At 48.6% G+C, this 20,924-nt stretch overlaps 1 protein-coding gene across 2 annotated transcripts; it reads left to right on the top strand.

The window, feature by feature from the left end:
* The first annotated feature begins 479 nt into the window (after nucleotides 1–479).
* Nucleotides 480–20,492, top strand: FKBP6 (FKBP prolyl isomerase family member 6 (inactive)). 2 transcript variants are annotated; one of them, XM_042025831.1, is made up of 8 exons: nucleotides 481–818; nucleotides 2,135–2,224; nucleotides 2,761–2,963; nucleotides 4,118–4,237; nucleotides 5,071–5,265; nucleotides 5,554–5,663; nucleotides 8,900–8,985; nucleotides 20,064–20,492. In XM_042025831.1, the coding sequence occupies exons 1-7, from the start codon at nucleotides 563–565 to the stop codon at nucleotides 8,949–8,951; spliced, it is 1,026 nt and encodes a 341-aa protein (XP_041881765.1). In that variant the 5' UTR covers nucleotides 481–562; the 3' UTR covers nucleotides 8,952–8,985; nucleotides 20,064–20,492. The 2 variants fall into 2 exon arrangements, with proteins under 2 accessions (XP_041881766.1, XP_041881765.1); XM_042025832.1 differs by lacking the exon at nucleotides 4,118–4,237 and having other exon boundaries at nucleotides 480–818.
* The last annotated feature ends 432 nt before the right edge of the window (nucleotides 20,493–20,924 follow it).

Raw genomic sequence — 20,924 nt, 5'->3', positions numbered from 1 at the left:
TTTGATAGGGTTTTGGTTTGGGGGGCTTTTTTTTTGTATTATTGTGGGGGGTGTTTTGTAGTTTGGTTGGGTTTTTTGACGTTGCTTTTGTGAGGTTTTGTTTTTGGTTTTTGAGTTTTGGGTTGGTTTGGGTTTTTTGGTTCGTACGGAAGGCAGTGCACGCCGTGGACTACATCCCCCAGCATGCACTGCTGCGCTCCGTGACGTTCCACCTCCTATTGGTCCAGTGCCGCGCAGGGGCGTGTCCATTCCCGCGTGGCTCTAAAGCCGCGCGTTGGGACGGGGTTGCTGTTCGGAGCGTGATTGGCTGAAGGCGCCACTGTTGGCGAGCGCTGATTGGCGGGCGCTGATTGGCGGGCGGTGGTTGGCGGGCGGTGGTTGACGGGCGCTGATTGGTGGGCGGTGGCTGGCGGGCGGTGATTGGCGGGCGCTGATTGGCGGGCGGTGGCTGGCGGGCGGTGATTGGCGGGCGCTGATTGGCGGGCGGTGGTTGGCGGGCCGTGCGTGGCGGGCGCTGCCTGGCAAAGCGGGTGAGGTGCGGAGGAGACGCGGCGTGGCCGTAATGGCGGGTGTGGAGGACATCGTGGCCGGGTGGTGGGACCCGGACCTGGACCCGGCTTCGACTCCGACGTGGGCTCTAGCACTGACCCCCGCCCCAGCACCGATATGGGCCCTGACCCCGGCCTCGACACCCTCTTTGTCTGTGGCCTCGGCGTCTCTCCAGCCCCTGCAGGACCTGACCAGCGATGGAGGGGTGCGCAAGGAGCAGCTGCGCCCCGGCACCGGGCAGCCCGTGCCCCCATCCGCCTCTGTGGCAGGTACAGCCGAGTCTGGGGGCTACAGAGCCTCCTGTGGGCTGTGGGAGGTCCCCTGGCCGTGGCCGGGCACCCCTGTTAAGGATGTCCCAGTTCTCTGGCACAAGTTGCCCAGGGAAGCTGTGGTTACCCCATTCCTGGAAATGTTCAAGACCAGATTGGAGCAACCTGCTCCAGTGGAAGGTGTCCCTGCCCATGGGCAGGGGGTTAGACTGGATGATCTTCCAGGTCCCTTCCAACCCAGACAATTCTCTCAGTCTCACCAGGGCTGGTGTCCTGGAGCGAGGCTGCCTGAGCTTCGCCTGGCTGCCCCGGGGGGCAGTAATGCTGTTCCTGAATGCACAGGTGGTTCAGGCACCGATAACCATCTCCTAAGCAGCTTTTAAATAGCAATTGTCTAGTTTAATCTGTGTTCAGCGGGACTACGACAGCGAAAATCCTTGGAAGTGTGGGCTGGAGTGAGGGTCTGGTGCTCGTCTGTTGTCGCCTGTGTGAGGTTTGTTCTGTGTGGCTGGACCTGAAGCAGGTGCTGAGGGAAACAGGGCAGAGCCTGTTGGGAAAGATCCCCCAAGCCTCTAATGCTGAGGTGCCGGTGGCTGACAAAGACCACAACAAGGACTTAGAAGTGCTGGTATTATACCATGGTGTGTGTCTGTTTCAGAGACTGTCTCTTCTCCTTACCAGTATTTTAACAGTTTGATACCCTGTTTAACTTCTTGTGGCTGACACATTAAATGAAAAGGCATTTTGACCTTGAGGAAAGAAGGATTTCTAGGGCCCACCTGTGCTCACGGAAGTTTGAAGCTGGAAGTGGTTCCTGAAGTGCAGGGCCCTGGTGCTGTGTCAAGAGAGGCCCATTACAGTATTTTCTGAGGCAGAACTGGAGTTACAGACGCAGAGCTTGGGCTGGTGGTACATTTTCCCCCTTGTTCGTCTTTCCAGAGCTCCAGCTTTGGTTAGGGAATACTTCTGAAGTGTTTCTGCATATAACTGGGGAATTTTAATTTGCTCAGCTGAAGTTTCCAATTCTTAAAAGCGCAAAATCACATCTCTTAATTAGCTCAGGACCGTGGAGCAGCTGCTTTGTCTGGGAGCGATGCTAAAACACACAGCACTTGGCTGCTTGGATGTGACCAGGTTTTTGGTGTAAAACACAAGGGTTTGTGCTGCCTCTGCTGTTCTATGGCAGAACAGAAAAAGAGAAACAGGATAACTGGGTGGTTACAACTCCTGGTGTGCTCCTGATGTTGCCATTATGGGATATGAAATCAAACTCTTGCTTTTTCCGTTCTCCCCACTCCTTGCTTTGGGCTGCACAGTGAAGTACTCCGGGTACCTGGGAAACTGGAATAACCTCTTCTGTTCAAATGAAAGCAGCAAGTATCCAAGGCTGATGAAACTTGGAAAAGGTAGGTTTGAGCCACAAACTTTGTCCTGGGGCTTAGGATTGTATTAAGACATTTTGGGACCTGGGGTTGTATTAAGTCATTTCAGTTTAAATGCTGTTTGGTGTCTTTAGGTTGTTTGAAACCTTTAACGCTTGTTCATGGAGCCCAAAATCCTCCTGATTCACACAGGAGATGGAATCTGGACCTGCTTGCCCTCTGCCTGAGGGTGGTAGGGAGGTGTTTTCCAGGCTGGACAGGTCTTGGAGCATGCTTGTCTCTAGTGGAAGGTGTCCCTGCCCTTGGCAGGGCTTGGACTGGATGATGTCTAAAGCCCCTTCCAACTCATCCCACTCTGGATTTGTGATACCATGTGCTCAGTCCCACAGCAGGCTGCCCCAATAATCCCTACTGGAGCAGCTGGCTGTTGCAGTTACTGAGACAGGAGCTCCCAAGGATTTTTTTCCTTCTCCTTTTCTGCTTAAGGAGGAATCAGTGTTTGGTGTGTGAGGGCGGTTGGTGTTTGTGAACCTCACCTGTGCCACCCCTTGTTGTGACAGACATCACACTGTGGGGGCTGGAGATCGGGCTGCTGTCTATGACCAAGGGAGAGACTGCGCTGTTCGTCCTCAGACCAGAATACGCCTACGGCCAGCGGGGCTGTCCCCCCTCCATCCCCCCAAACACCACGGTCCTCTTCAAGGTGGAGTTGCTGGACTTCATAGACTCAGAGGAATGCGACGCGTTCTTTGAGTTGACTTATGTGAGTTCCCTTAATATCACTTGAGACCGAAATCTGGAGGGTGAACCATCGTTGTCCTGTCTCCCAGCTGCTGTGGCTTGTGTGTTGCATGTGTTCAGGTGAATGCAGGTGCAAGTATCCAGTCCCTGGGCTCCCAGCTCTGCTCTGATCCACATACCTACCTGCCCTTTGTGTCTCTCCATGCCTCGCTCTGTTTGCCCTCCCATGCAGAGGGAGAAGGCGGGTGCTGCCTTTGTTTGCTCCTGTGTACTGGATGGAGGCAGTGGAATGGTTCTCATTTATTTTTAGTTTTACCAGAAACCCCTCATGGTTGCACTAGAGGGCACCAACTTCCAAGAATTTCTTTAAGGAACAATAAGGAGCTGTATGTAACAATCCTCTTCAGTCTGCAGTGTTCCAGCGCCCCACCAGCCCCCACCCTTTGTCTCTGCCTCTTGGCTCCTCTCCCAAGTGTTCTTTTCCTGTTCTTTTTCTCCCTGATGAGTTACTGTACTAGTGTTAATTCACCTTTTCATGTCGGGGGCTTTGGGCTATGGTTGTGGGTCAGTGAGGGGAGGCAGAAGCTAATGGGGGAGTCCCTCCAGCCTCTGCACAGGCAAATTTTCCCCCAGAGCCCTGTGAGCAAGCCACACTTGTTGCACTCCCTCCTTGCCCACCCTTTTTGGCTGACTGATCTCTCTCTGAGAGAGAGATCCAGAAGAAATCCTGTCTCTCCATTTTCATCTTTTTTTAAAATTATTGTTGGGGTTTTTTGTTTTGCTGGTTGGTGTCTTTGGGAGTGTCAGGCTGTCCCAGAGCTGGCCTGAGAGCAATTAGAGCAACGGAACCTTTCAAGCAGCTTTGTGCTAGTGGCTGCATTTGTGTTAACTTAGCTGTGTGCTGAAAGACTTGGGCAAGTTTTAAGGACGCATTCCTGCTTTTTTCAGTCCCTCTTTGGGCCTGGGGAGCTTCCTGACCTCTTTACTAGGAATAACCGGCAGAAGAACACTGTCACATTTCAGCCTGGCTGGAGAGATACCACATGGTGATGGCCTGGCCTTGGCAAGGACCTGGCTGCTGCTCTGTGAATGGAGGGGCTGTGCAGGACTGTCCTGTCTGAGTTCTCTGCCTGTTTTCTTGTGTTCAAACTGAAATTCAGATATTTTTTCACCCAGGAGCAGCAGGATAGACATCCTCTAGAAAAGGTGTTGAAAGTGGCAGCCACAGAGAGAGAGTTTGGCAACTACTTCTTCTATAAGCAGCGCTTCAAGATTGCCAAGAGCAGATATAAGAGGGTATGGCACCAGGAAAATGTGGGGTGTGCTTTGGGAAAGCTGTGAAAGAAGGGATTATTTTAGTTCACCACAACAGGTACAGGTTAGAGATCAAGTAACTTTGTGATATTTTCCAGGCATAGTTTGTTACTTAAGAACAGGGCTTCCACACCTGGTTTTGTGTGAGCGGCAGTGGTAAATGAAGGAATAGTCACAGAATCATTTTGGTTGCAAAAGCTCTCTGAGACCACAGAGTCCAGCTGTTCCCCAGAAGTGCCAAGGCCACCACTGACCCATGCCCACAAGTGCCACATCCAGAGGGCTACCTGGGAGCAGAGAATGACCCCCATCTGGCTGCACCCTCCTGTCAGGGAATTGTAGAGAGCAAGAAGGTACTCCCTGAGCCTCCTTTTCCCCAGGCTGAGCCTCTTCAGGCTCCCTCTCCAGGCAGGGTAAATGCTCAGTTATTCTCAAACTGGAATGCATCTGCTACTTTTTCAGAGGTGGAGGTGATTCAAAGTTGCTTTTCCTTGGTATTTTTGAAACAAAAGTAATTTGACTTGTCTTCTTCCCTGTAAGATTTCCATATTTGTCCTTAAAATCTGAGTCCTGGGTGTAGTTTGGTTTTTTAAAATTCTGCTGCTTTCCTTGGTAAGTTCCTAAGCCTGTAGTCATATGGCTGAGGTGACTAGTCATGCTGAGAATGCCATGCCCTGTATTTAGAGTTTTGAATGTTGTTACTTGTAAGTGACCTAGGTGAACAGAAGCATGGGTGTAGCTGTTGGATGAGATGGATTTCTCACTTTCCATGATGGATTTGTTGTGCACTGGCTGTTTTTTCCCTCTCTGCTCAGGCCCTCTCCATCCTGGGTCGCAGCTCTTCCAGTAAGGCAGAGCAGAGTCAGATCAACGCTTCAAAACTGCTGCTGTTCCTGAATCTCTCACTCACTTACCTGAAAATGGAACGTGCTGACCGAGCTTTGAAATATGGGGAGTTAGCCTTGGAGATGGACCAAGGAAATGCCAAAGCGCTGTTCAGGTGTGGCCAGGTGGGCAAATAAATCATCATGGAACATCCCAGCCTGGCTGTAGAGGGAGCCCAGAATGAACTGAGGAGAGTCCCTGAATTCTGGGCTGTTGCAGCAGTCAAGGTGGTTTGTCTGCATCTGCCCTTTTGGAAAGTCTGGCTCTCTGGAAATGCATCACATGGAGCTTTTCCTGGGATATTCCTGAATTAGCTGGCTCTCTCTCAGGAATGTTTGTTGTTGCATGAGTCCTGAAGAAGGGCAGTGGGTCTGTATTTATTTTGTGATGCATTTATCTTCTTTCCATGACAGGCTTGTCTCTACCTGAGGGAATACAGAAAATCCCATGATTTCCTGACCAGAGCTCAGTGCATCCAGCCCTTCAACCGTGATATCAACAATGAGCTGAAGAAGTTGGCAAGGTGAGAGCCCTTGTTTCCATCCCTGGGGGAGAGAGAGTGTTTGGACAGGCTGTAATACCCATTCCAAAATATTTAAAATGTTCAAAAAAACCCAGAACCCCAAACTACTGGGTTAATAAGCGCTTGGGAAAACACATGTGGAGAAAACAGCTTGAGACATTTTTCAGGCACAGAAAGCTGCAAGTGAGGAGCTGGGAATGCCCACCCTTTCCATATATTTCTTTGGTGCAATGTATGTCACCTGACTTGTGAGGACAGGGATGTGGGGGCTACTAAAATGCCTCAAACACAGTGATATACAGTGGCTGGTGCTCCAGCTGTTAATGTTCTCAATAAGTATGATTTTCATTCCCTTTAAGATGTGTTGGTTAATTTCAGCAGCTTTTCTGCACTGCACGTGCTTCAATGCACAATACTAATGTTCATTAAAAGTGAATTTCTTGCCATCTTGGAGATAATAAGTGAACAGCCCTGAAGACAAACTCTCCCTTTGCCCGCAGGCTGAGTACAGGACTATGCTGCCAACTTTAGTCATGCCCCAGCCCCAGCAAAACATGACTAATGCTTGTCTGTGCCCTCATGATGCTCTTCCTTTGAAACTACCAGAAGCATTAGCTTTTTCCCAAAAGTGTGTGCTGTCCTCCTGGCAGTGTTCACTGAGGCAGGAGCAATGCTGTCCTCATCTCTGGAGCTCACAAAGCAGCCTTTGAATACGAACTCTCTTCTCTATGTCACTGCCCAGCACTTGCAGAAGGGCACCAGTAACATCTAAAAAGAGTGATTGGTGCTGCTGGAAAAGCCAGCCTTCCACCAGGAGATATGTTGGTGGAGGGCTGTTCTGTCCTGTGTTGTATCCATGTTGTCTTTAATAGTCTGTCATAACATCAAGTCTTCAGATTTGTTCTGTTACTTCTGAAGTACAAAGAGCTTGAAGGCAGTATTAGCTGCTGGTCTGGAAATTTGAAATGAATCTCTTGTATTCATCCTGATCTCCCACTGGGTTTGGAGCTACCAAATTGTCCAGTGAGGGTGGGGAGTTCTAGACTAGATCTGTCTGGCTGCTCTTGGAGGCTAGTACATGTACAGTGCTAGAAGGCCTGATTCTAGAAGCCTCATGTATTCACTTAGATTTTTTTGAAATACGTTGGTAGGTAAGTTGCTAATGATGTTGAGGTGGTGTGGCCAGGAAGCAACAAGGCATTTCTGTCTTTGTCAGCTCCAGCTCTGGAGAGAGCAGCATGTTAAGTGAGTGTGCGTGTGTCAGAATTGAGTGCATGTTAAACCACTTGTCCTGGAGTTCCTGCTCTGCTGCCTCTTAAAACTGGTGTATTTTTTGCTTTTAACCATGGAATGGTTTGGGTTGGAAGGGACATTAAAGCTCATCCCACTGCCACGGGCAAAGACTCTTTCCACTAGACCAGGGTGCTCTAAGCCCTGTCCAACCTGGCCTTGAAACACTTCCAGGGATGGGGCAACCTGTGCCAGGGCCTCCCCACCCTCACAGGGAAGAATTTCTTCCCAATAGCCCATCTATCCCTGCCCTCTGGCAGTGGGAAGACATTCCCTCTTGTTCTGTCACTCCATCCCTTGTCCAAAGCCCATCTCCAGCTCTCCTGGAGCTCCTTTAGGCTCTGGAAGAGGCTCTGAGGTCTATCTGGAGCCTTCTCCAGGTGAACGCCCCAGCTCTGCCAGCCTGGCTCCAGAGCAGACGGGCTCCAGCAGCTCCATGTCTTTCTGATGTTGGATCACAGAGCTGGAGGCAGCACTGCAGGTGGGGTCTTTTGCCTATGACAAAGAGTGGAATTAGTGTGAAACGGATGAAGCAAATGTTACTGGGTGTTGTTAATGAGGCTTTACCTCAGGCTAGATATGTAATGTTGCCAGCCTGCCTTTGCCTGAGAACTTGTGGGGTGATCTGACAAATGCTTCAGAAATGGAATATGAATCAAAATCTTGTTCTTAGTGGCTTTTCACTTCCTTACTGAGTACATTTATACTTCGTTAAAAGCAATGTTGTGTGGTAATCAGCAAGCTCTCTTTTGCTGTCTAAAACAAAGCTTTGGAATGCATCTCTTTACCAGCTGAAACAGGTTCTTGGCAAAATTCCCTGGAGAACAACAGGCAGAATCCAGGGTGAGGGGTATGTAGACTGTGTCTGGTATGAGCTGTGGTGGTTTTTGGTGCAAATTCTGCTGCTGGATCTGGGAATTCTATTGGAAGGCTTGCATAAGAAATAGAATGAAATGGGGTTCTTCCGATATCTGGCATGAATCTGTTCCTCCAAACAAGGGGCTCTTGGATTTCCTGCTGGCATAGCTGTGGAAATGTGCCACCCTCAGGTGGGCATCCTTGATCAGCAGCATCTGTCTGAGACTTACCAGGAGAGATTTGCTGTGCCAGGATTTCACACCCTCTGAGGTTCTGGGCCTCAAGGGTGCTGAGGGCTGGGGCTGAGAGAGCCTGAGCCAGCCTCTCACTGGGGCTAGTTCTGGTGTGTTGCACAAAACTCTTTGCTTTTGGCCTTATATGGCAGCAGATGCAGGAGAGCCGAACTTGTGGGCAGCCACTGATCCCTGGGATGGTGTTCCCAAACTGAGTCACCCTCCAGCTCAGGGATTTCTTACCAGTGAGGTGAGAGCACAGGGAGCAGAGGATGCTGTGCTTGGAGAAGTTCAAATGGAGCAGTCTGGGAAGCTTTTGCCATCCTGTGACACTGGCAAGGAAGAGAGAACAAAGGAGGAAACATCTGCCTTGTCATCCACTTAGTCCAGACACAAATCCCTGCTGTCTCCTGCCCACCCTGTGCCCAGATCCTATATCCGTGGTGGATATCCTGGTGTATGGCACTTGGACACCTGCGTGTCTCCTGGGTGCTAAAAGAACTTGCATAAGGAGACACAAAAGTATCCCACAGCACATGGATGGGGTTCCTCTGCACTGTCCCATGCTTCCAAAACTAGTGGAGAAAGCACCTGTCTCACAGAAGGCAAATGGTCGAATTCGTCCCCACCAGAGCAGAGACCCAAGGTCTGGGGATGAGATGTGACATTTCCTGCTCTCCTTCCCTGACACTGCAGAAAGAAGGGCTTGGAGGAGCTGTGTCTCTGCTGCCAGCACACTCTTCCATTATGTTAATTTATTTATATCTGAAAAATAACATCATTTTCAGGTTGTGACACTGAGGGTGGCACAGACAGTCTCCAGCCCCTGATGCCATCCTGTGCTCTACTTTGCAGATACTACAGGGAGTACATGGAAATGGAGAAAGAAGTGCTGCCAAGTATTTGACCCTCTCAATTCTTATGCCTGAGAAGAAATCAAGGTAACCAGGTTTTGAAAAAACCTGAGCTCTCCCAAAACCTGTCATGCCTGTACTGTTCTCACGTGGGGAACCTGCTTCTTTTCTGCATGGGAGGGTTTTGGAGGCAAAATGGGAAGTGGTGGGAGCGTGTGGAGAGGAACGGCGTGGAAGGTGGGGTGGAGTACTGCTGCATCATCAGCTAGGACAATCTTTCCTGTGAGGCAAAGCTTGTGCGGGACAGGGACCTGGATCTGCCAGCAGTTGAGTATGTTTGGTTTGTTGTTTCCTGTGCTGCTTAATGCAGCTATTCCTGATGAGAGCCGGGGGTGAAATAGCTCTGTAGTCTTGTTTCCCTGCCGACTAAAAGGAAGGAGAAAAAAAAAAAAAAAAAAAAGTAAGTTCCTGTCAAACTTAAGAATTGGATTTCCTCCTCCCCTCCAGCGCTTCTGTCTGGAGCTGTTGGAATGCCTCACTTCAGAAAAATCTAAATACTTTATTTCTGGGGTTTTTTAAAGTATTTAAAAAGTCTGTTTGGATAGAAAATTTCAAATAGATGTTTTGGACTCTTTAAAGCCTTAAATCTTCTAGCAAAATTGATGGGTTTATAAATGCACAAAAGGCTCTTTGATCATTCTTTTTTTCTTCTCAAAATCTTCAGGGGAGTGCAGGCAGGAGTGGAAATCTTTGCCGGTCTCTTGCTTTGGGGGAAACCCTAGGGAAAGAGTTCTGGAAAATGACAGCATCCTTCTGTCATGAACCATCCCCAGCACAGGGCCATCAGTTTGCTACTGTTGTCTCTCCTGCAATACCTCTTCGCTAGTAGAAAATGAGTATTGGCAGCCTTTCCATCAGCTCTGGTGTTTTAAGGTTGTCTCTTTGTGCTTGTGAGGAAGCTAAGGCAGTGTTTGAGGAAGAGGTTGGATTGAACGCTGCTTCCTAAAGGAGCACAACCTTCTTTTGGCTGGACGTGCCTCCTTGTGGAGCCTTTACCCTTCCTGCTGCCCCCATGTTCTGGTCTGAGCTGGACATGTGGCCTCAGAGCACAAGTCATGCTGCCCTGGGTTTGGGATGGGACTTACTAGATGTGCTAGCAGGTGCCTGCCCCCAGGAAAGGAGCCCTGAAAGGGGATGTAAGGTCTGATAAGGTCTTGTGCAGGAAGTCTGTGGCTCTGGACTTGGCAAGAGGCTCTGGTTTTCCACTTGCTGTGTTTCAGGAAGTTGCCATTTGGAAGCCTGTAGGACCTCGGGTCTCATTCCTGGTGGTGCCTGACCTGGGAAGCTTCTTGTGGGGCTCTGGGATCAGCTGAGCCTGGTTTGTGGTGCGAGTTGGGGTGATTGTGGTGATCTGCTGGGGCACCAGACAGGTCCTCCCCTGGGAAGGTTGTGGGGCTTCTTGTTTCCCAAAAAGCATCTTGTGAAGATGCTGATTTTCACACATCTGGTGTAAGTAAACCAGTGATTTTGGTTAGAGGAGACTGAGAAGTACAAAGGGAAAGGGAGGCAAGCTTAAGGGCTGGGCTGAACTGCTTATCAGCCAATTTATCCACTGACTCCTATGTGTGGAGTTCTCCCACCTTACACAGATGATGGACGGCTGTCAGTCAAAAATATTTCCAGGCTTCCTTGAAGTTGAGTTTTGTTGCAGTATTAAAAGGAAACTAAGTCTTCCAGATGAACATAAATCACTGAGACCCAAATAAAAATCTACTGTTCATTTATGGCAAAAGGAGTCCTTTGCTGGAGGAGGTTCCTGCAGGGCCCTGTGGGAGCTGGAGGTTGGGCTGCTGCTTTAAAACTTCATTACACATTCAGAGAGGAGCAAAGCAGTTCCAGCAGGAGCTCCTGCTCCCTGTCAAAGGCACTGGGAATTGGTCAGAATTGAGGCAGAACATTCTTTAGTGTTTCCTAACAGCTTTGTACCGGTTAAGTTTAGGGCACAGGCTGTACTGGGGCAGTTTGGCAGGCCTGCTTCATCCATTCTGAGTTAGACACTGAGTGAGGAGGTGGGCTGGGAATGCTGCCTGCAGTCCATGGTTAATGGTCCAGTGGAATCACAAAAGTTACAGAAAACCTCCCCAAATAGCAGCTGCTGTCGGGCACTGAGCTGATCTGTGGTCCAGCTCCTGAATGACTCAGAGCTGTAGTTGTGGCATCTCTTCCCTCCTGAACATTGCTGCATCCATCCCTTGCTTCAGAGCTCTTTCCCAGGTGGGACTGCTGTGCCTTTGGTGAGCCTTGCTGTGTTCCAGGGACATAGTTCATTTCTCTGCCCTGAATAATCCAGGGCTGTTTTGTATAATTACATTCAGACCTGGGTACACCTGAGCATCTTCCTTCTGCCTGGTATTTTTGCAGAGGATTTTGCAGTGGTAGGACAAGGGGGAATGGCTTTAAGCTGAAAGAGGGGAGATTCAGATTGGGTATAGGGAAGAAATTCTTCCCTGTGAGGGTGGTGAAGCCTTGGCACACAGTGCCCAGAGAAGCTGTGGCTGCCTCATCCCTGGAAGTGTTCAAAACCAGGCTGGATGTGGCTCTGAGCACAGTGGTCTAGTGGAAGGTGTCCCTGTCTGTGGCAGGGTGTGGAACTGGGTGGGTTTTAAGGTCCTTTACAACCCAAATCATCCCATGATTTCTGTATCCCCTGCCAACTGTAGAGCCCAGTTTTTCTAATTGCCACAAACATCTTGCTCAGAACACACTTCCTACCTTTTCAATGGAATTTCAGGTCAGAATAGATTTTCCCTTTGGTGAAATGCAAGGTTGCTTGTGTTGCTTTCTGAGGGGAATTCAGAAGTACTCAGAGGGAGAAATAGAAGCACAAACTCCTTTTTGAATCCATCCTGCTGCAGGTCCTTGTAAACCCCTTGAGTCTCACGCTGGCTGCTCTCAGGGTTTGGTTTATTTACCTGCCTCTGTTCACTTTGTGTGGTGCAGGTATATCGAGCCTAGTTTCCTGGGATGTCCAAAACTGGAAGTCCTCCTTGGTGTCCCCTAAACTGCCAAATGGTGGGCCAAGGCCTCTGGCTTTTTGGAGCTTTGTGTTCTGTTTTGATTGAAAGACCCATCAGAAAAAAAAGAAATTTCCCATTGTTGTGTTGCTGTGGTCCTTCATAAGAGAACTAAATCATGAGGAGTGGGGACAAATTCCCTAGGAATGTCTGGATTCTAGTAGAGGCTCCTTGGTGATAGTTCTGTCCCAGGAGGATGAGTCTCTGAGCTCTTGTATTTGATTTTAAGTGAGCCAGAGTTGAAAGCTTGTCTCTAATAATGTATCTCAGCTCAGTACACAGGAGAAGTGGTCCCAGGAGGTGGGAACACACAGGGAGGTGTTCCAGTGAAAACAAACAAGGCTGAAATTATGACAGGAAACAGTAACTTTGAGGTCAAACTGGTGATTGCCTTAAATAGCAAGTTCTACCAATTCCGGAGGCATTAATGGGTGAGAACTGGCTGCAGAACTGAGGCTGTGTCACCAGGTAGGAGTGAGTATAATTTGGCTTAAAATCAGCAGCAGCAGTTGCCAGTTGAACTGATTTAGTAAGCTGCAAGAGACTTGCAAATAAACTGAGAAGTCTCTGCATAACACAGCGAAACTTCTGCCTTGGGAAAGCTCCAGACTTGGAATAAACAGCAACTTGCTTCCTTCCCCTCCTGCTCTCTCATATTCCTGAGCAGATCTGAAGTGTACCTCCTGCTGATCTTGTCCCTCCCCACTGCGGCTGAACAACAGAGAACCAGCAATTCACTGCGCCTTTAGAATAAGCAAATTCCTGTCCCACTGAAGTGTCCTGTGCTGCAGAGGAAATTGTTAAATCTCTGCTTTCTGCTGAGCCTTGCTGGGTGAGGGGGAAGGCTTGAAGGAGGACTTAATTAAGCATTCTTCTTGTTAAGCAGAGGAAGGAGAGAAGCTTTAATGAGGTTGTTGGGTTGGGGGTTTTGTTTTCCCTCCAGCTCTCTCCTCTTCTAGCATCTCGTGCTTTTTTCCGAGAATTTCTGCAGTTCTGGCCTGCAGTAGTACCTGTAATACCTCTCTGGAAGGATCCTGGGCTCTGATCACTTCTGGAAACTGAGGAAATGACCGCAACACCTGGTTTTAGGGATCCCTGATATGCTTTCCCAGTGGGCGTACTGGACATGGGTCTGGATGCACTAGGGCTGGCTTTGCCCAGACTGGGAGGCCCGGCCAGGGCTTAGGAGCCACAAGATGATGTGAAATGGAAAGGACAGAGACTTGTGCAATAACCCAGTGTCCCTCTGTGCCTGTCCTTCAAGGCTTTGGTGAAGTATTGATTCTCCAGCCTCAACCAAGGATGGGCCCTGGGCTCTTCTCTCTGATTTAGGAAGTGCCTAAAGCCCGTGATTCCCCTTTGTGCTCCCAGGTGAGGTAGGAGCAGATACCTGTCTGCAGTGCTGAAAGGAAACTTTGCTGACAGGAGGTTGGAGCCAGGTGGGGTTGGGCTCTGCTCTCAGGTGACAAGGGGAAACAGCCTCAAGTTGTACCAGGGGAGGTTTAGATTGGATCTTGGGGAAATTCTTTTCATGGAAAGGATTTTCATTGTAAAGCATTGGAATAGACTGCCCAGAGCAGTAGTGGAGTCACCCTCCCTGTAAGTGTTCAAAAAAAGTGTGGATGTGGGACTTCAGGACATGGTTTAGTGGTGAACGTGGTGGTGCTGGATTGATGGTTGGACTTGATCCTAGAGGGTTTTTCCAACCTTCTGTGATTCTGTTCTCTTCCAGCTCCTGCCTGCTAAAGGTCACCTGGCACTGGTGACTGGTGAAGGCTAGGCTGAGACCCCAAGGGATATCCCTGTGTAAGGCTTTACTTCTCAGAGCCTTTGCCAGCAGCTCTAATATAAAATATTCTCGTGTTACAAATCAGTAGAACATGAAGAAGGTGCTGGGCTCTTTTCATTCCCATGATAACACCTGGTTTATCATGCAGGTGGAGTTTAAAGAGAATTGGCTATGTGTAAGATGGGAATTTTTTTATGAAGTTTTAGCTTTGCAGAGCACTCAGAGTCACTAGCCCTCACTTCCAGCAGCAAGGAGGTACATGATTATCCTAAGTTTTTCTCTGAGTTATAATTTTTAAGGCCTCCTTTCTCTATGCCTCGGGTTGTGCTCTGTCTGGCCATCAGTCCTGCTGCTTTGGAGGCTCCTGACTTTCCCTTTGAACCAACAGAAGAGATGTCTTTGTCCTATCTGTTTTTCTTAGTCTTTAATCCAGGGATTTTAAATGATCATGGATGCTTATTACTGTCCTGATACCCTGCAGGGGAAGTGCTCTCCTGATTATGAGAGGGTGCTGGTCAGAGTCCTGAGACCTGCCAGCTCTCTGGTCCAGTGAGCACTGAAACACTGACAAACTTGGGCAGAGTTTTAAATGCTCTAATTGGGCATTGCAGTAGCTGTGATGACACAGAGACAGCTGAGGTTAATGAAATAAGTGCTGAGGGCCCTCAAAAGTGTTCACTGTGGTTTTGGGAAACACTCCTCTGTTTGTGAGCTCCCTGCCCTTGTTCACCTTTGTTCACTTGTGCATAGAATCACTGAATCACAGAATCATTAAGGTTGGAAAAGCCCTCTAAGATCACAGAGTCCAACTATTCCCCCAGCACTGCTAAGGCCACCATTAACCCATGTCCACAAGTGCCACATCCACACACCTCTTAAACCCCTCCAGGGATGGGGACTCTGACTGCCTTGGGCCATCTGTGTCAGTGCCTGACTAACCACCCAGTGAAAAAAAATTTCAGAATATCCCAACTAAACCTCCCCTGGCACAGCTTGAGGCTGTTCCCTCTTGTCCTGTCCCTCATTCCTTGGGGGCAGAGCCCAACCCCCACCTGGCTGCACCCTCCTGTCAGGGAGCTGTGGAGAGACAGAAGGTCCCTCCTGAGCCTCCTTTTCTCCAAGTTGAGCCCCTCCAGCTCCCTCAGCTGCTCCATATTGGAGTGTCTTTTCCATTGTCAGCAGCACAAAGCACCTGATGGAATTGGGGGCTGCATCCCTGCTGGAACAGCACCTGGGCACTGGTGGCTGTGTCTGACAGTGTCAGCAGCACTTGGCAAACAGATGATATTTTTGGCTATCGGCACCAGGAGATCCCAACAAGGACTCCATATTTAGGGAATGAGCTTTTGGAAGGGCTTTTTGCTTCAGATGTAGGGAGTGTCTTGGTACTGCTGGGAGTTGGTTTTCAGAGCTCAAGAGTTACTTCCAGTAAGGATAGACATGAACTTAATGTGCCTCTTGCGCAGCCCACCCTGCTTTATCAGGGGCTGTTGGTTCCATAGAATGCTGAACATTACTGTCATAGAAGTTATCTGAGCTCTTGAAGGACTGGGAGCTGCTCCAAGGATCAGTTTCAGCCTCAGCTTGCTGGGTAAAGTCCTTCCTGAGTTAGAAGTGTGTGTTGAAGGGTTCATCCCTTCTTTCACCTTCCCATAATCATTCCTCTTGTGAGACCTCTTGCTCTCTGAACAAGTTTTGCTGTTTTGGCTGGGCACTGTTTTAAGGGTTTGGGGTTTTTTTTAAAGGTGTGCTTGGGAAAGAACTCTGCTTTCTGTTCTTCGTTTTTGCTTTATGTATCCTTGTCTTACCCCAGATCTAAGCAAACTTGACAGCTCTTGCTTCCATCACTTCAGGTTCAGGATGGTTAGTACATGTTATCAGCATTCAGGGCCTTTGGAGTCAAGACTTGTTACAGATCTCTGGAGCATTCCTCCTGCCACAGAGCTGTCTGTCTGGCATACAGGCAGCTCTTGGAACTCACTGTGGATCCTTTGCAGAGCTGAGGATCTTGACAAATTGACTTGGAAGAAACAGTCCTGAGGAAAACAATGTGTAAGTGCAGATCTTCAGATAGCAGTTGAAGTTCATGTAGCTTGGCTCTAGAAAAGAGGAGCAACATTTCCTTCCACCTCAACATATCTCTTCCTTCCACCTTCCTCTGTGGATTTGGGCATCTGTGATGGGGCAGGCTCTAACTTTGGATGTCGGAAGGGTGAGTGTCTGTGTGCTTGTGTGCTGCCATGCTCTGAAAATATATCCACAGCCACCTCAACCATTGGAGTGGCCACTTGAAGCCCTCACAGCTGGGACATCCCTGAACAGCACTTACAGAGAAAAGAAGAGGGCATGGCTGACTGCAGAGTCACTTCCACAGAGAGCATATAAATGGTCCCTAATTAGGGAATTTTCTCCCTAAGGCATGTCACATGCTCAGAGAAGGCTCCCTGGGATGCCCAAATAAATCAGGATAGGCTGGCATTGTAAATGGCTCTTCCTCTCCTGGTGTCAGGGTGGATTGCCCAGCATGTCGTGTTATCAGCTGCTGAGAGCACCCTGGTGCTGCTGGAATTTCTTCTCAGCACTCCAGAGCACTGCAGCCTGTCAGGAACCTCTCATGAGGTCCACGAGATTGTTCCTTCCTGGTTGTGGTGGTTTTTCTCCAGAGTGTCATTCCAGAGAGGCAGTGCCTGTGGGGCTGGTCAGGCTTTGAGTGAAGAGTGCTTCTCAGGAAGTTGCTGTTCAAGGTTTTGGCTCTTTGCTGATGTGTGCACATAACATCTGCTTTCCCAGCCAGGCTTGTGTGGAGCTGTGGTGTAGGATGTGCTTTATCCTTCTGGCTACTGAGTCACAACTTCCCTTCCTTTCTTCTCCATACTCAGTGTGAATCCCATTTAGATCTGAACAGAAACATTGAAGAGAAGGTGCTCTCTTTTCCCTAACAGAGGAGGCTGCATTTCTCTGAATATCCTTTGAGGTCACTCTTCTGAGACGTAAAAGCTTTCCAGGCTGCCACCACCAACCTGATTTCTTGGATACTTGCCTTGAGGAGCACTCTTCTCACTGAGGGTTATCCCAGTGCAGGACTGCTGGGAGCTGCTGCCTCAAGCCATGGGGGTAGTGAGGGCTGAACTGGCAGGAGCAATGTTTAAGTGCACAATTCTGAGTTTTCCAGTTCCCTCGTGTTTTGACAGAAACTTTACCTTCCGTGTTTGGTGCTTCTCTTCAAGCCCTTCTAGAGATGGAGGCAGAAAAGGGAGAAGATACACCTGCAGTTTTTATGCAAAAAAGCGGCTTAGACAAATTGTAAAGCTTTAGTTAAGCATTAACTGTTAATTGTGGCTTTAATGTAGAGTAAAGGTGACTGGGACTATAAATAACCCATGACTGGGCCTGTTGCTTCCTGTGAATTGATGATCAACTTTGTAGTTCCAAAGGATGAGTTAAAATAGCTGGGACACAACAGGCTTGTGTGTGACCTTCAAAGCCCGAGTGTGCCTTGCTGGGCTTCGTGGCTGAGTCACTGCCAACCTGCTGTAGTGAAGGAAACAAATCTTGGAGCAGGGTTCTGCTTGGAGTGTGTCGTTCTCCTCCGTGCAGGAGCACCACTGGTGTTGAATCCCATCCAGCTCTTGTGTCTGCAGGGCCCTGTGGTTCCCCTCCTCTTCTGATTGTGTAGCCGGTAGGTGGAAATGAAAGAGGTAAACTGATCAAACACTCCCTGAGATGGCTTTAGGATTTCAGTTTGAATATTTTTTTAATTAGCTCCACGTAAAGATTTTATTGCTTCAAATAGCAGCCACAAAACCAGAAACCTCTTGGTCTGATCCTTTATTTTCTTGGTGCACACGAAGCCTCAGCTGTAGGCTTGTTCCCAGGTAAGACACCCCAAACCACAGCTAACAGCTGGTGGGAACATCCAGTGATCAGCTTTGAAGTATTCCTGTTTGGGAACATGTGAAGGAAGTGCTGCGTGGGGATGGCATTAGACTGACGAGCAGAGTGGAAGTCAGTTGTATTTTAGGAGAAGTAAGGATGCTTTTGTCTAACAATGCACAGAACACTGTAGCACATCAAGGATAAGGATTTCTTTTTCCCATTTGAAGCCCTTTTTTCCTTCTCCTGGTTGATAGAACTTTCTTCTGTGAACTGGAGAAATGATTTGTTTCTCTCTCTGATTCATTTTCAAAGAGGAGGTCAGCTGAAGTGTCCTCCCGTAATTTTCCTTCTTTATGGACTTCCTTTCCCCCTTCTCCTGGAAAGTGCTGCCAGCCTGGACTGACTATGGATATCTTGTGTGTCAGAAACCTCGTGTACCCCCAGTTTTGGAAGGTTTGGCAGTACAAGGGGGCCTATTAAATGAGGCTGTAACATGGGATTTGGTGAGTGTGGATGAACCAGGACAGTGACTGCGCTAAATCCCAGTTTGTGGTAGGCTGGAAGTCTCACTCCTGTGTTTCTGGCAGTCTTGAAAGTTCCTCAATTCTTTTATGCTTTTATTATCCCGAACTTTAAATTGGGGATAGACCTTGTAAGAGGCACATGGTGTTGAATCAGACCCGGTTTTCTGGCAGGCTGGCCCTTGATCACGGGTTCTGTGTGGCTCTGAGCTCACACTGCTTCGGGGTCAGCAGAAGGATGAGTCTTTGGGGGTGGGCTGGAGAGTCCTGATGTTCCTCGAAGCCCCAATTATCCCGTGATCCTGTGGTGCCTTTCAAGGATGTTTAATGAATGAGGTGTGGATTTTGAGCATCATGTGATGCTTCATCTTCTCCTCTTTTAGTCCGTAAAGAGGCTATTTCCCTCACAATTCCTGCTTTTTTTTTTTTTTTTTTTTTTTTTGTCTCCTGCTTAGCAGCCTGTAACTCGATATCCTCTAAGGAACAGGCTTCTCTATTTTGCTACCACTAATTTGATTTATGTGTGCTGGAATGGCCACTGTAGCTGAGCTGGCTGGGCCAGCTGTGGTGGCCTGCAGATACTGGAAGGGTATAAAAATGAGTTTGGGCTCCTGGTATTCCTGAGCTGAGAGCAGGTCAGGCACCTTTTGGATTGGATCCTTTGATCCTCAGAGTTCCTGTAGGAGACAGATACTGGGTTGTTTTGGGGAAAGGTTTCCAAGGATTTTCTTGGTTTTTCATTTATTCTATTTTTCCTTCTGCTGGTCATCCTATGGATGACAGAGGGGACAAGGCTTATGTTCCAACAGTGTTTTGGTGCCTTTTGTGCTGACAAATTGGGGAAATACTTCCAGTATCAGTTTTTCTGTGTTGGTATTTGAGAGGAGCCGCTTGCAGCAACATCAAGAGCAGCAGGATGTGACCTGTGGCACCAGGCACAGGGGAAGGTGCTAAGTCTGTCTGAGGACCAGAGAGGGGAAGGTGCTGCTTCTGCAGGAGCAGAGGGAAAGCCCACCTGGGAGAGGCACTGAAGGAGCAGGTGAACTTTTAGCAACAAGGTCAGTGAAGCCATTAGAAGGTGAGGTAGGTGAGCCAAGTCCTGAGAGGTGACCCAAGAGGTTCCCCTTTGAAATTTAGAGCTGAGGAGGGAGGAATCACCACTTAAAAACAGTCCTGGTTCTTATCCAGACCAAGCTGATGCTGCACCAAGGTACTGGTTTCCTTCTGGTTACTCTAAAGAAGGGGAGGGATGGGTGGAGGCCAAGATGAAAGAAGGAGGTTTTGCTGGATATGGGCTCCAAGACTGTCAAGGACCCAACTGCAAGTGGGGTGAGGTAACAACACCCAGAGTGTTGGGAGTGCTCTGTGATCCATTGCTGGGGTGCAGCTGGATGGGCAGTCCTTCCAGTGCTCCTGTCCTGCAACAGGAAGGAGCTGGGAGCAGGAAAATACGGGGAGAAACAATAGAAATCTGGATTGATGAGAAATTCCTGTGTCTCATACAAGATTCACCTTTCTCCCAAACGCAAAGAGTAAGTATCCAGGCTTCAGTTTCCCAGAACCAGGGTGGAAAAGCATAAGTGATGGGGAAGCATGGATGACCTTGTGTAGGAAGGGAGGCGGCCCAAGGAGTGCTCTGGGGATTTCCCTGGGGGGCCCTGGCTCATTTTTAGCTCTTGTCACTTAATACTCAGGTTTCTGCAAGTCTTTCATGAGGAAGTTGAATGGATTTTAAGGGGATTTCACTGTGTTTGTTCCACTCGTGCTAATCCATGCAATTCTAGGTGTTTCTTTCAGGACCGTTGGAGGTGTGTGCTGGTAACCATGGATCATTTAGTGCTGAAATTAAATAAACTGTACAGGTGATGCTGGGGAGACACTGACTGTGACACTTTGTCATCCTAGGACTGTTCCAGCTGTCCAGCTCTTGGCACATAGAGATCTCAGCATCATACAAGTTTTGGGAAAAGGGGCAGGAGCACTGTCTTACTTTGAGAGACTGAAGTGAAGGTTCTGGGTTTATACACAACCTGATTTTCCTGAAGCTGGGTTTGTTTGCCATGTTTTGAGGCAGTTTTCAGAATAATTAAGTCCTGCTGTTGGAGAGAGGAAAAGGGTCTGTGTAAATTCCTTCTCTTCTCCCATGCACACAGTTTGAAGAAAACTCTTTCCTGGCATCCTGCCTCTTGCAGATAGATTCCGGGCTGCTTTCAGAGAATTTACAAGTTGGGAGGAGGATGCCATGAAGTTTTCTATTTATACAGGTTGTTCTTTAAAAAATTATGTTTGATGTTTTTGTTCTGAGAAAATAAACCAACCTGAGCGCTAAAGCTGGCAGGACTTGTGCCAATTCATTGTGCAAGAGTGATTAATGCCTTAAAGGAGCTGGAATTTAGAATGGGGTCTGTAGAGCTGGCTCCCTTCATGGGCAACAGGTTGTTGTGCTCTTTGTTTTGGCTGAGTGTTCCTGTGAATGTTGATGCTAGATTTAAAATTACTGAATAATACCAGCTTTGGAGCAAACTCCAGAACTCTGTGTGCTCAGAACATGTGGCTGTGGCTGGGACTGAATAAATGCAGAGTCAAAGGTGCTCTGAGGACTGGAGCTCCTCTGCTCTGGAGACAGACTGGGAGAGCTGGGGGTGTTCACCTGGAGAAGGCTCCAAGAAGACCTTAGAGCCCCTTCCAGTGCCTAAAGGGGCTCCAAGAGAGCTGGGGAGGGACTGGGGACAAGGGACTGGAGTGACAGGACAAGGGGGAATGGCT

The sequence above is a fragment of the Corvus kubaryi genome, unplaced genomic scaffold, assembly GCF_017639235.1.
Source record: "Corvus kubaryi isolate FWS band 111438036 unplaced genomic scaffold, C.kubaryi_AGA036_p1.0 37284, whole genome shotgun sequence".
Classification (NCBI taxonomy): domain Eukaryota; kingdom Metazoa; phylum Chordata; class Aves; order Passeriformes; family Corvidae; genus Corvus; species Corvus kubaryi.
This window is presented reverse-complemented; position numbering and strand designations above follow the sequence as displayed.

What these genes read in the sequence shown, in the direction of transcription:
- FKBP6 (XM_042025831.1), top strand. Translation starts at nt 563, where the DNA reads ATGGCGGGTGTGGAGGACATCGTGGCCGGGTGGTGGGACCCGGACCTG. An exon ending in CCAAGAGCAGATATAAGAGG is followed by an intron (nt 4,238 to 5,070) that starts GTATGGCACCAG and finishes CTCTCTGCTCAG; the next exon opens with GCCCTCTCCATCCTGGGTCG. An exon ending in CGCTGTTCAGGTGTGGCCAG is followed by an intron (nt 5,266 to 5,553) that starts GTGGGCAAATAA and finishes TTTCCATGACAG; the next exon opens with GCTTGTCTCTACCTGAGGGA.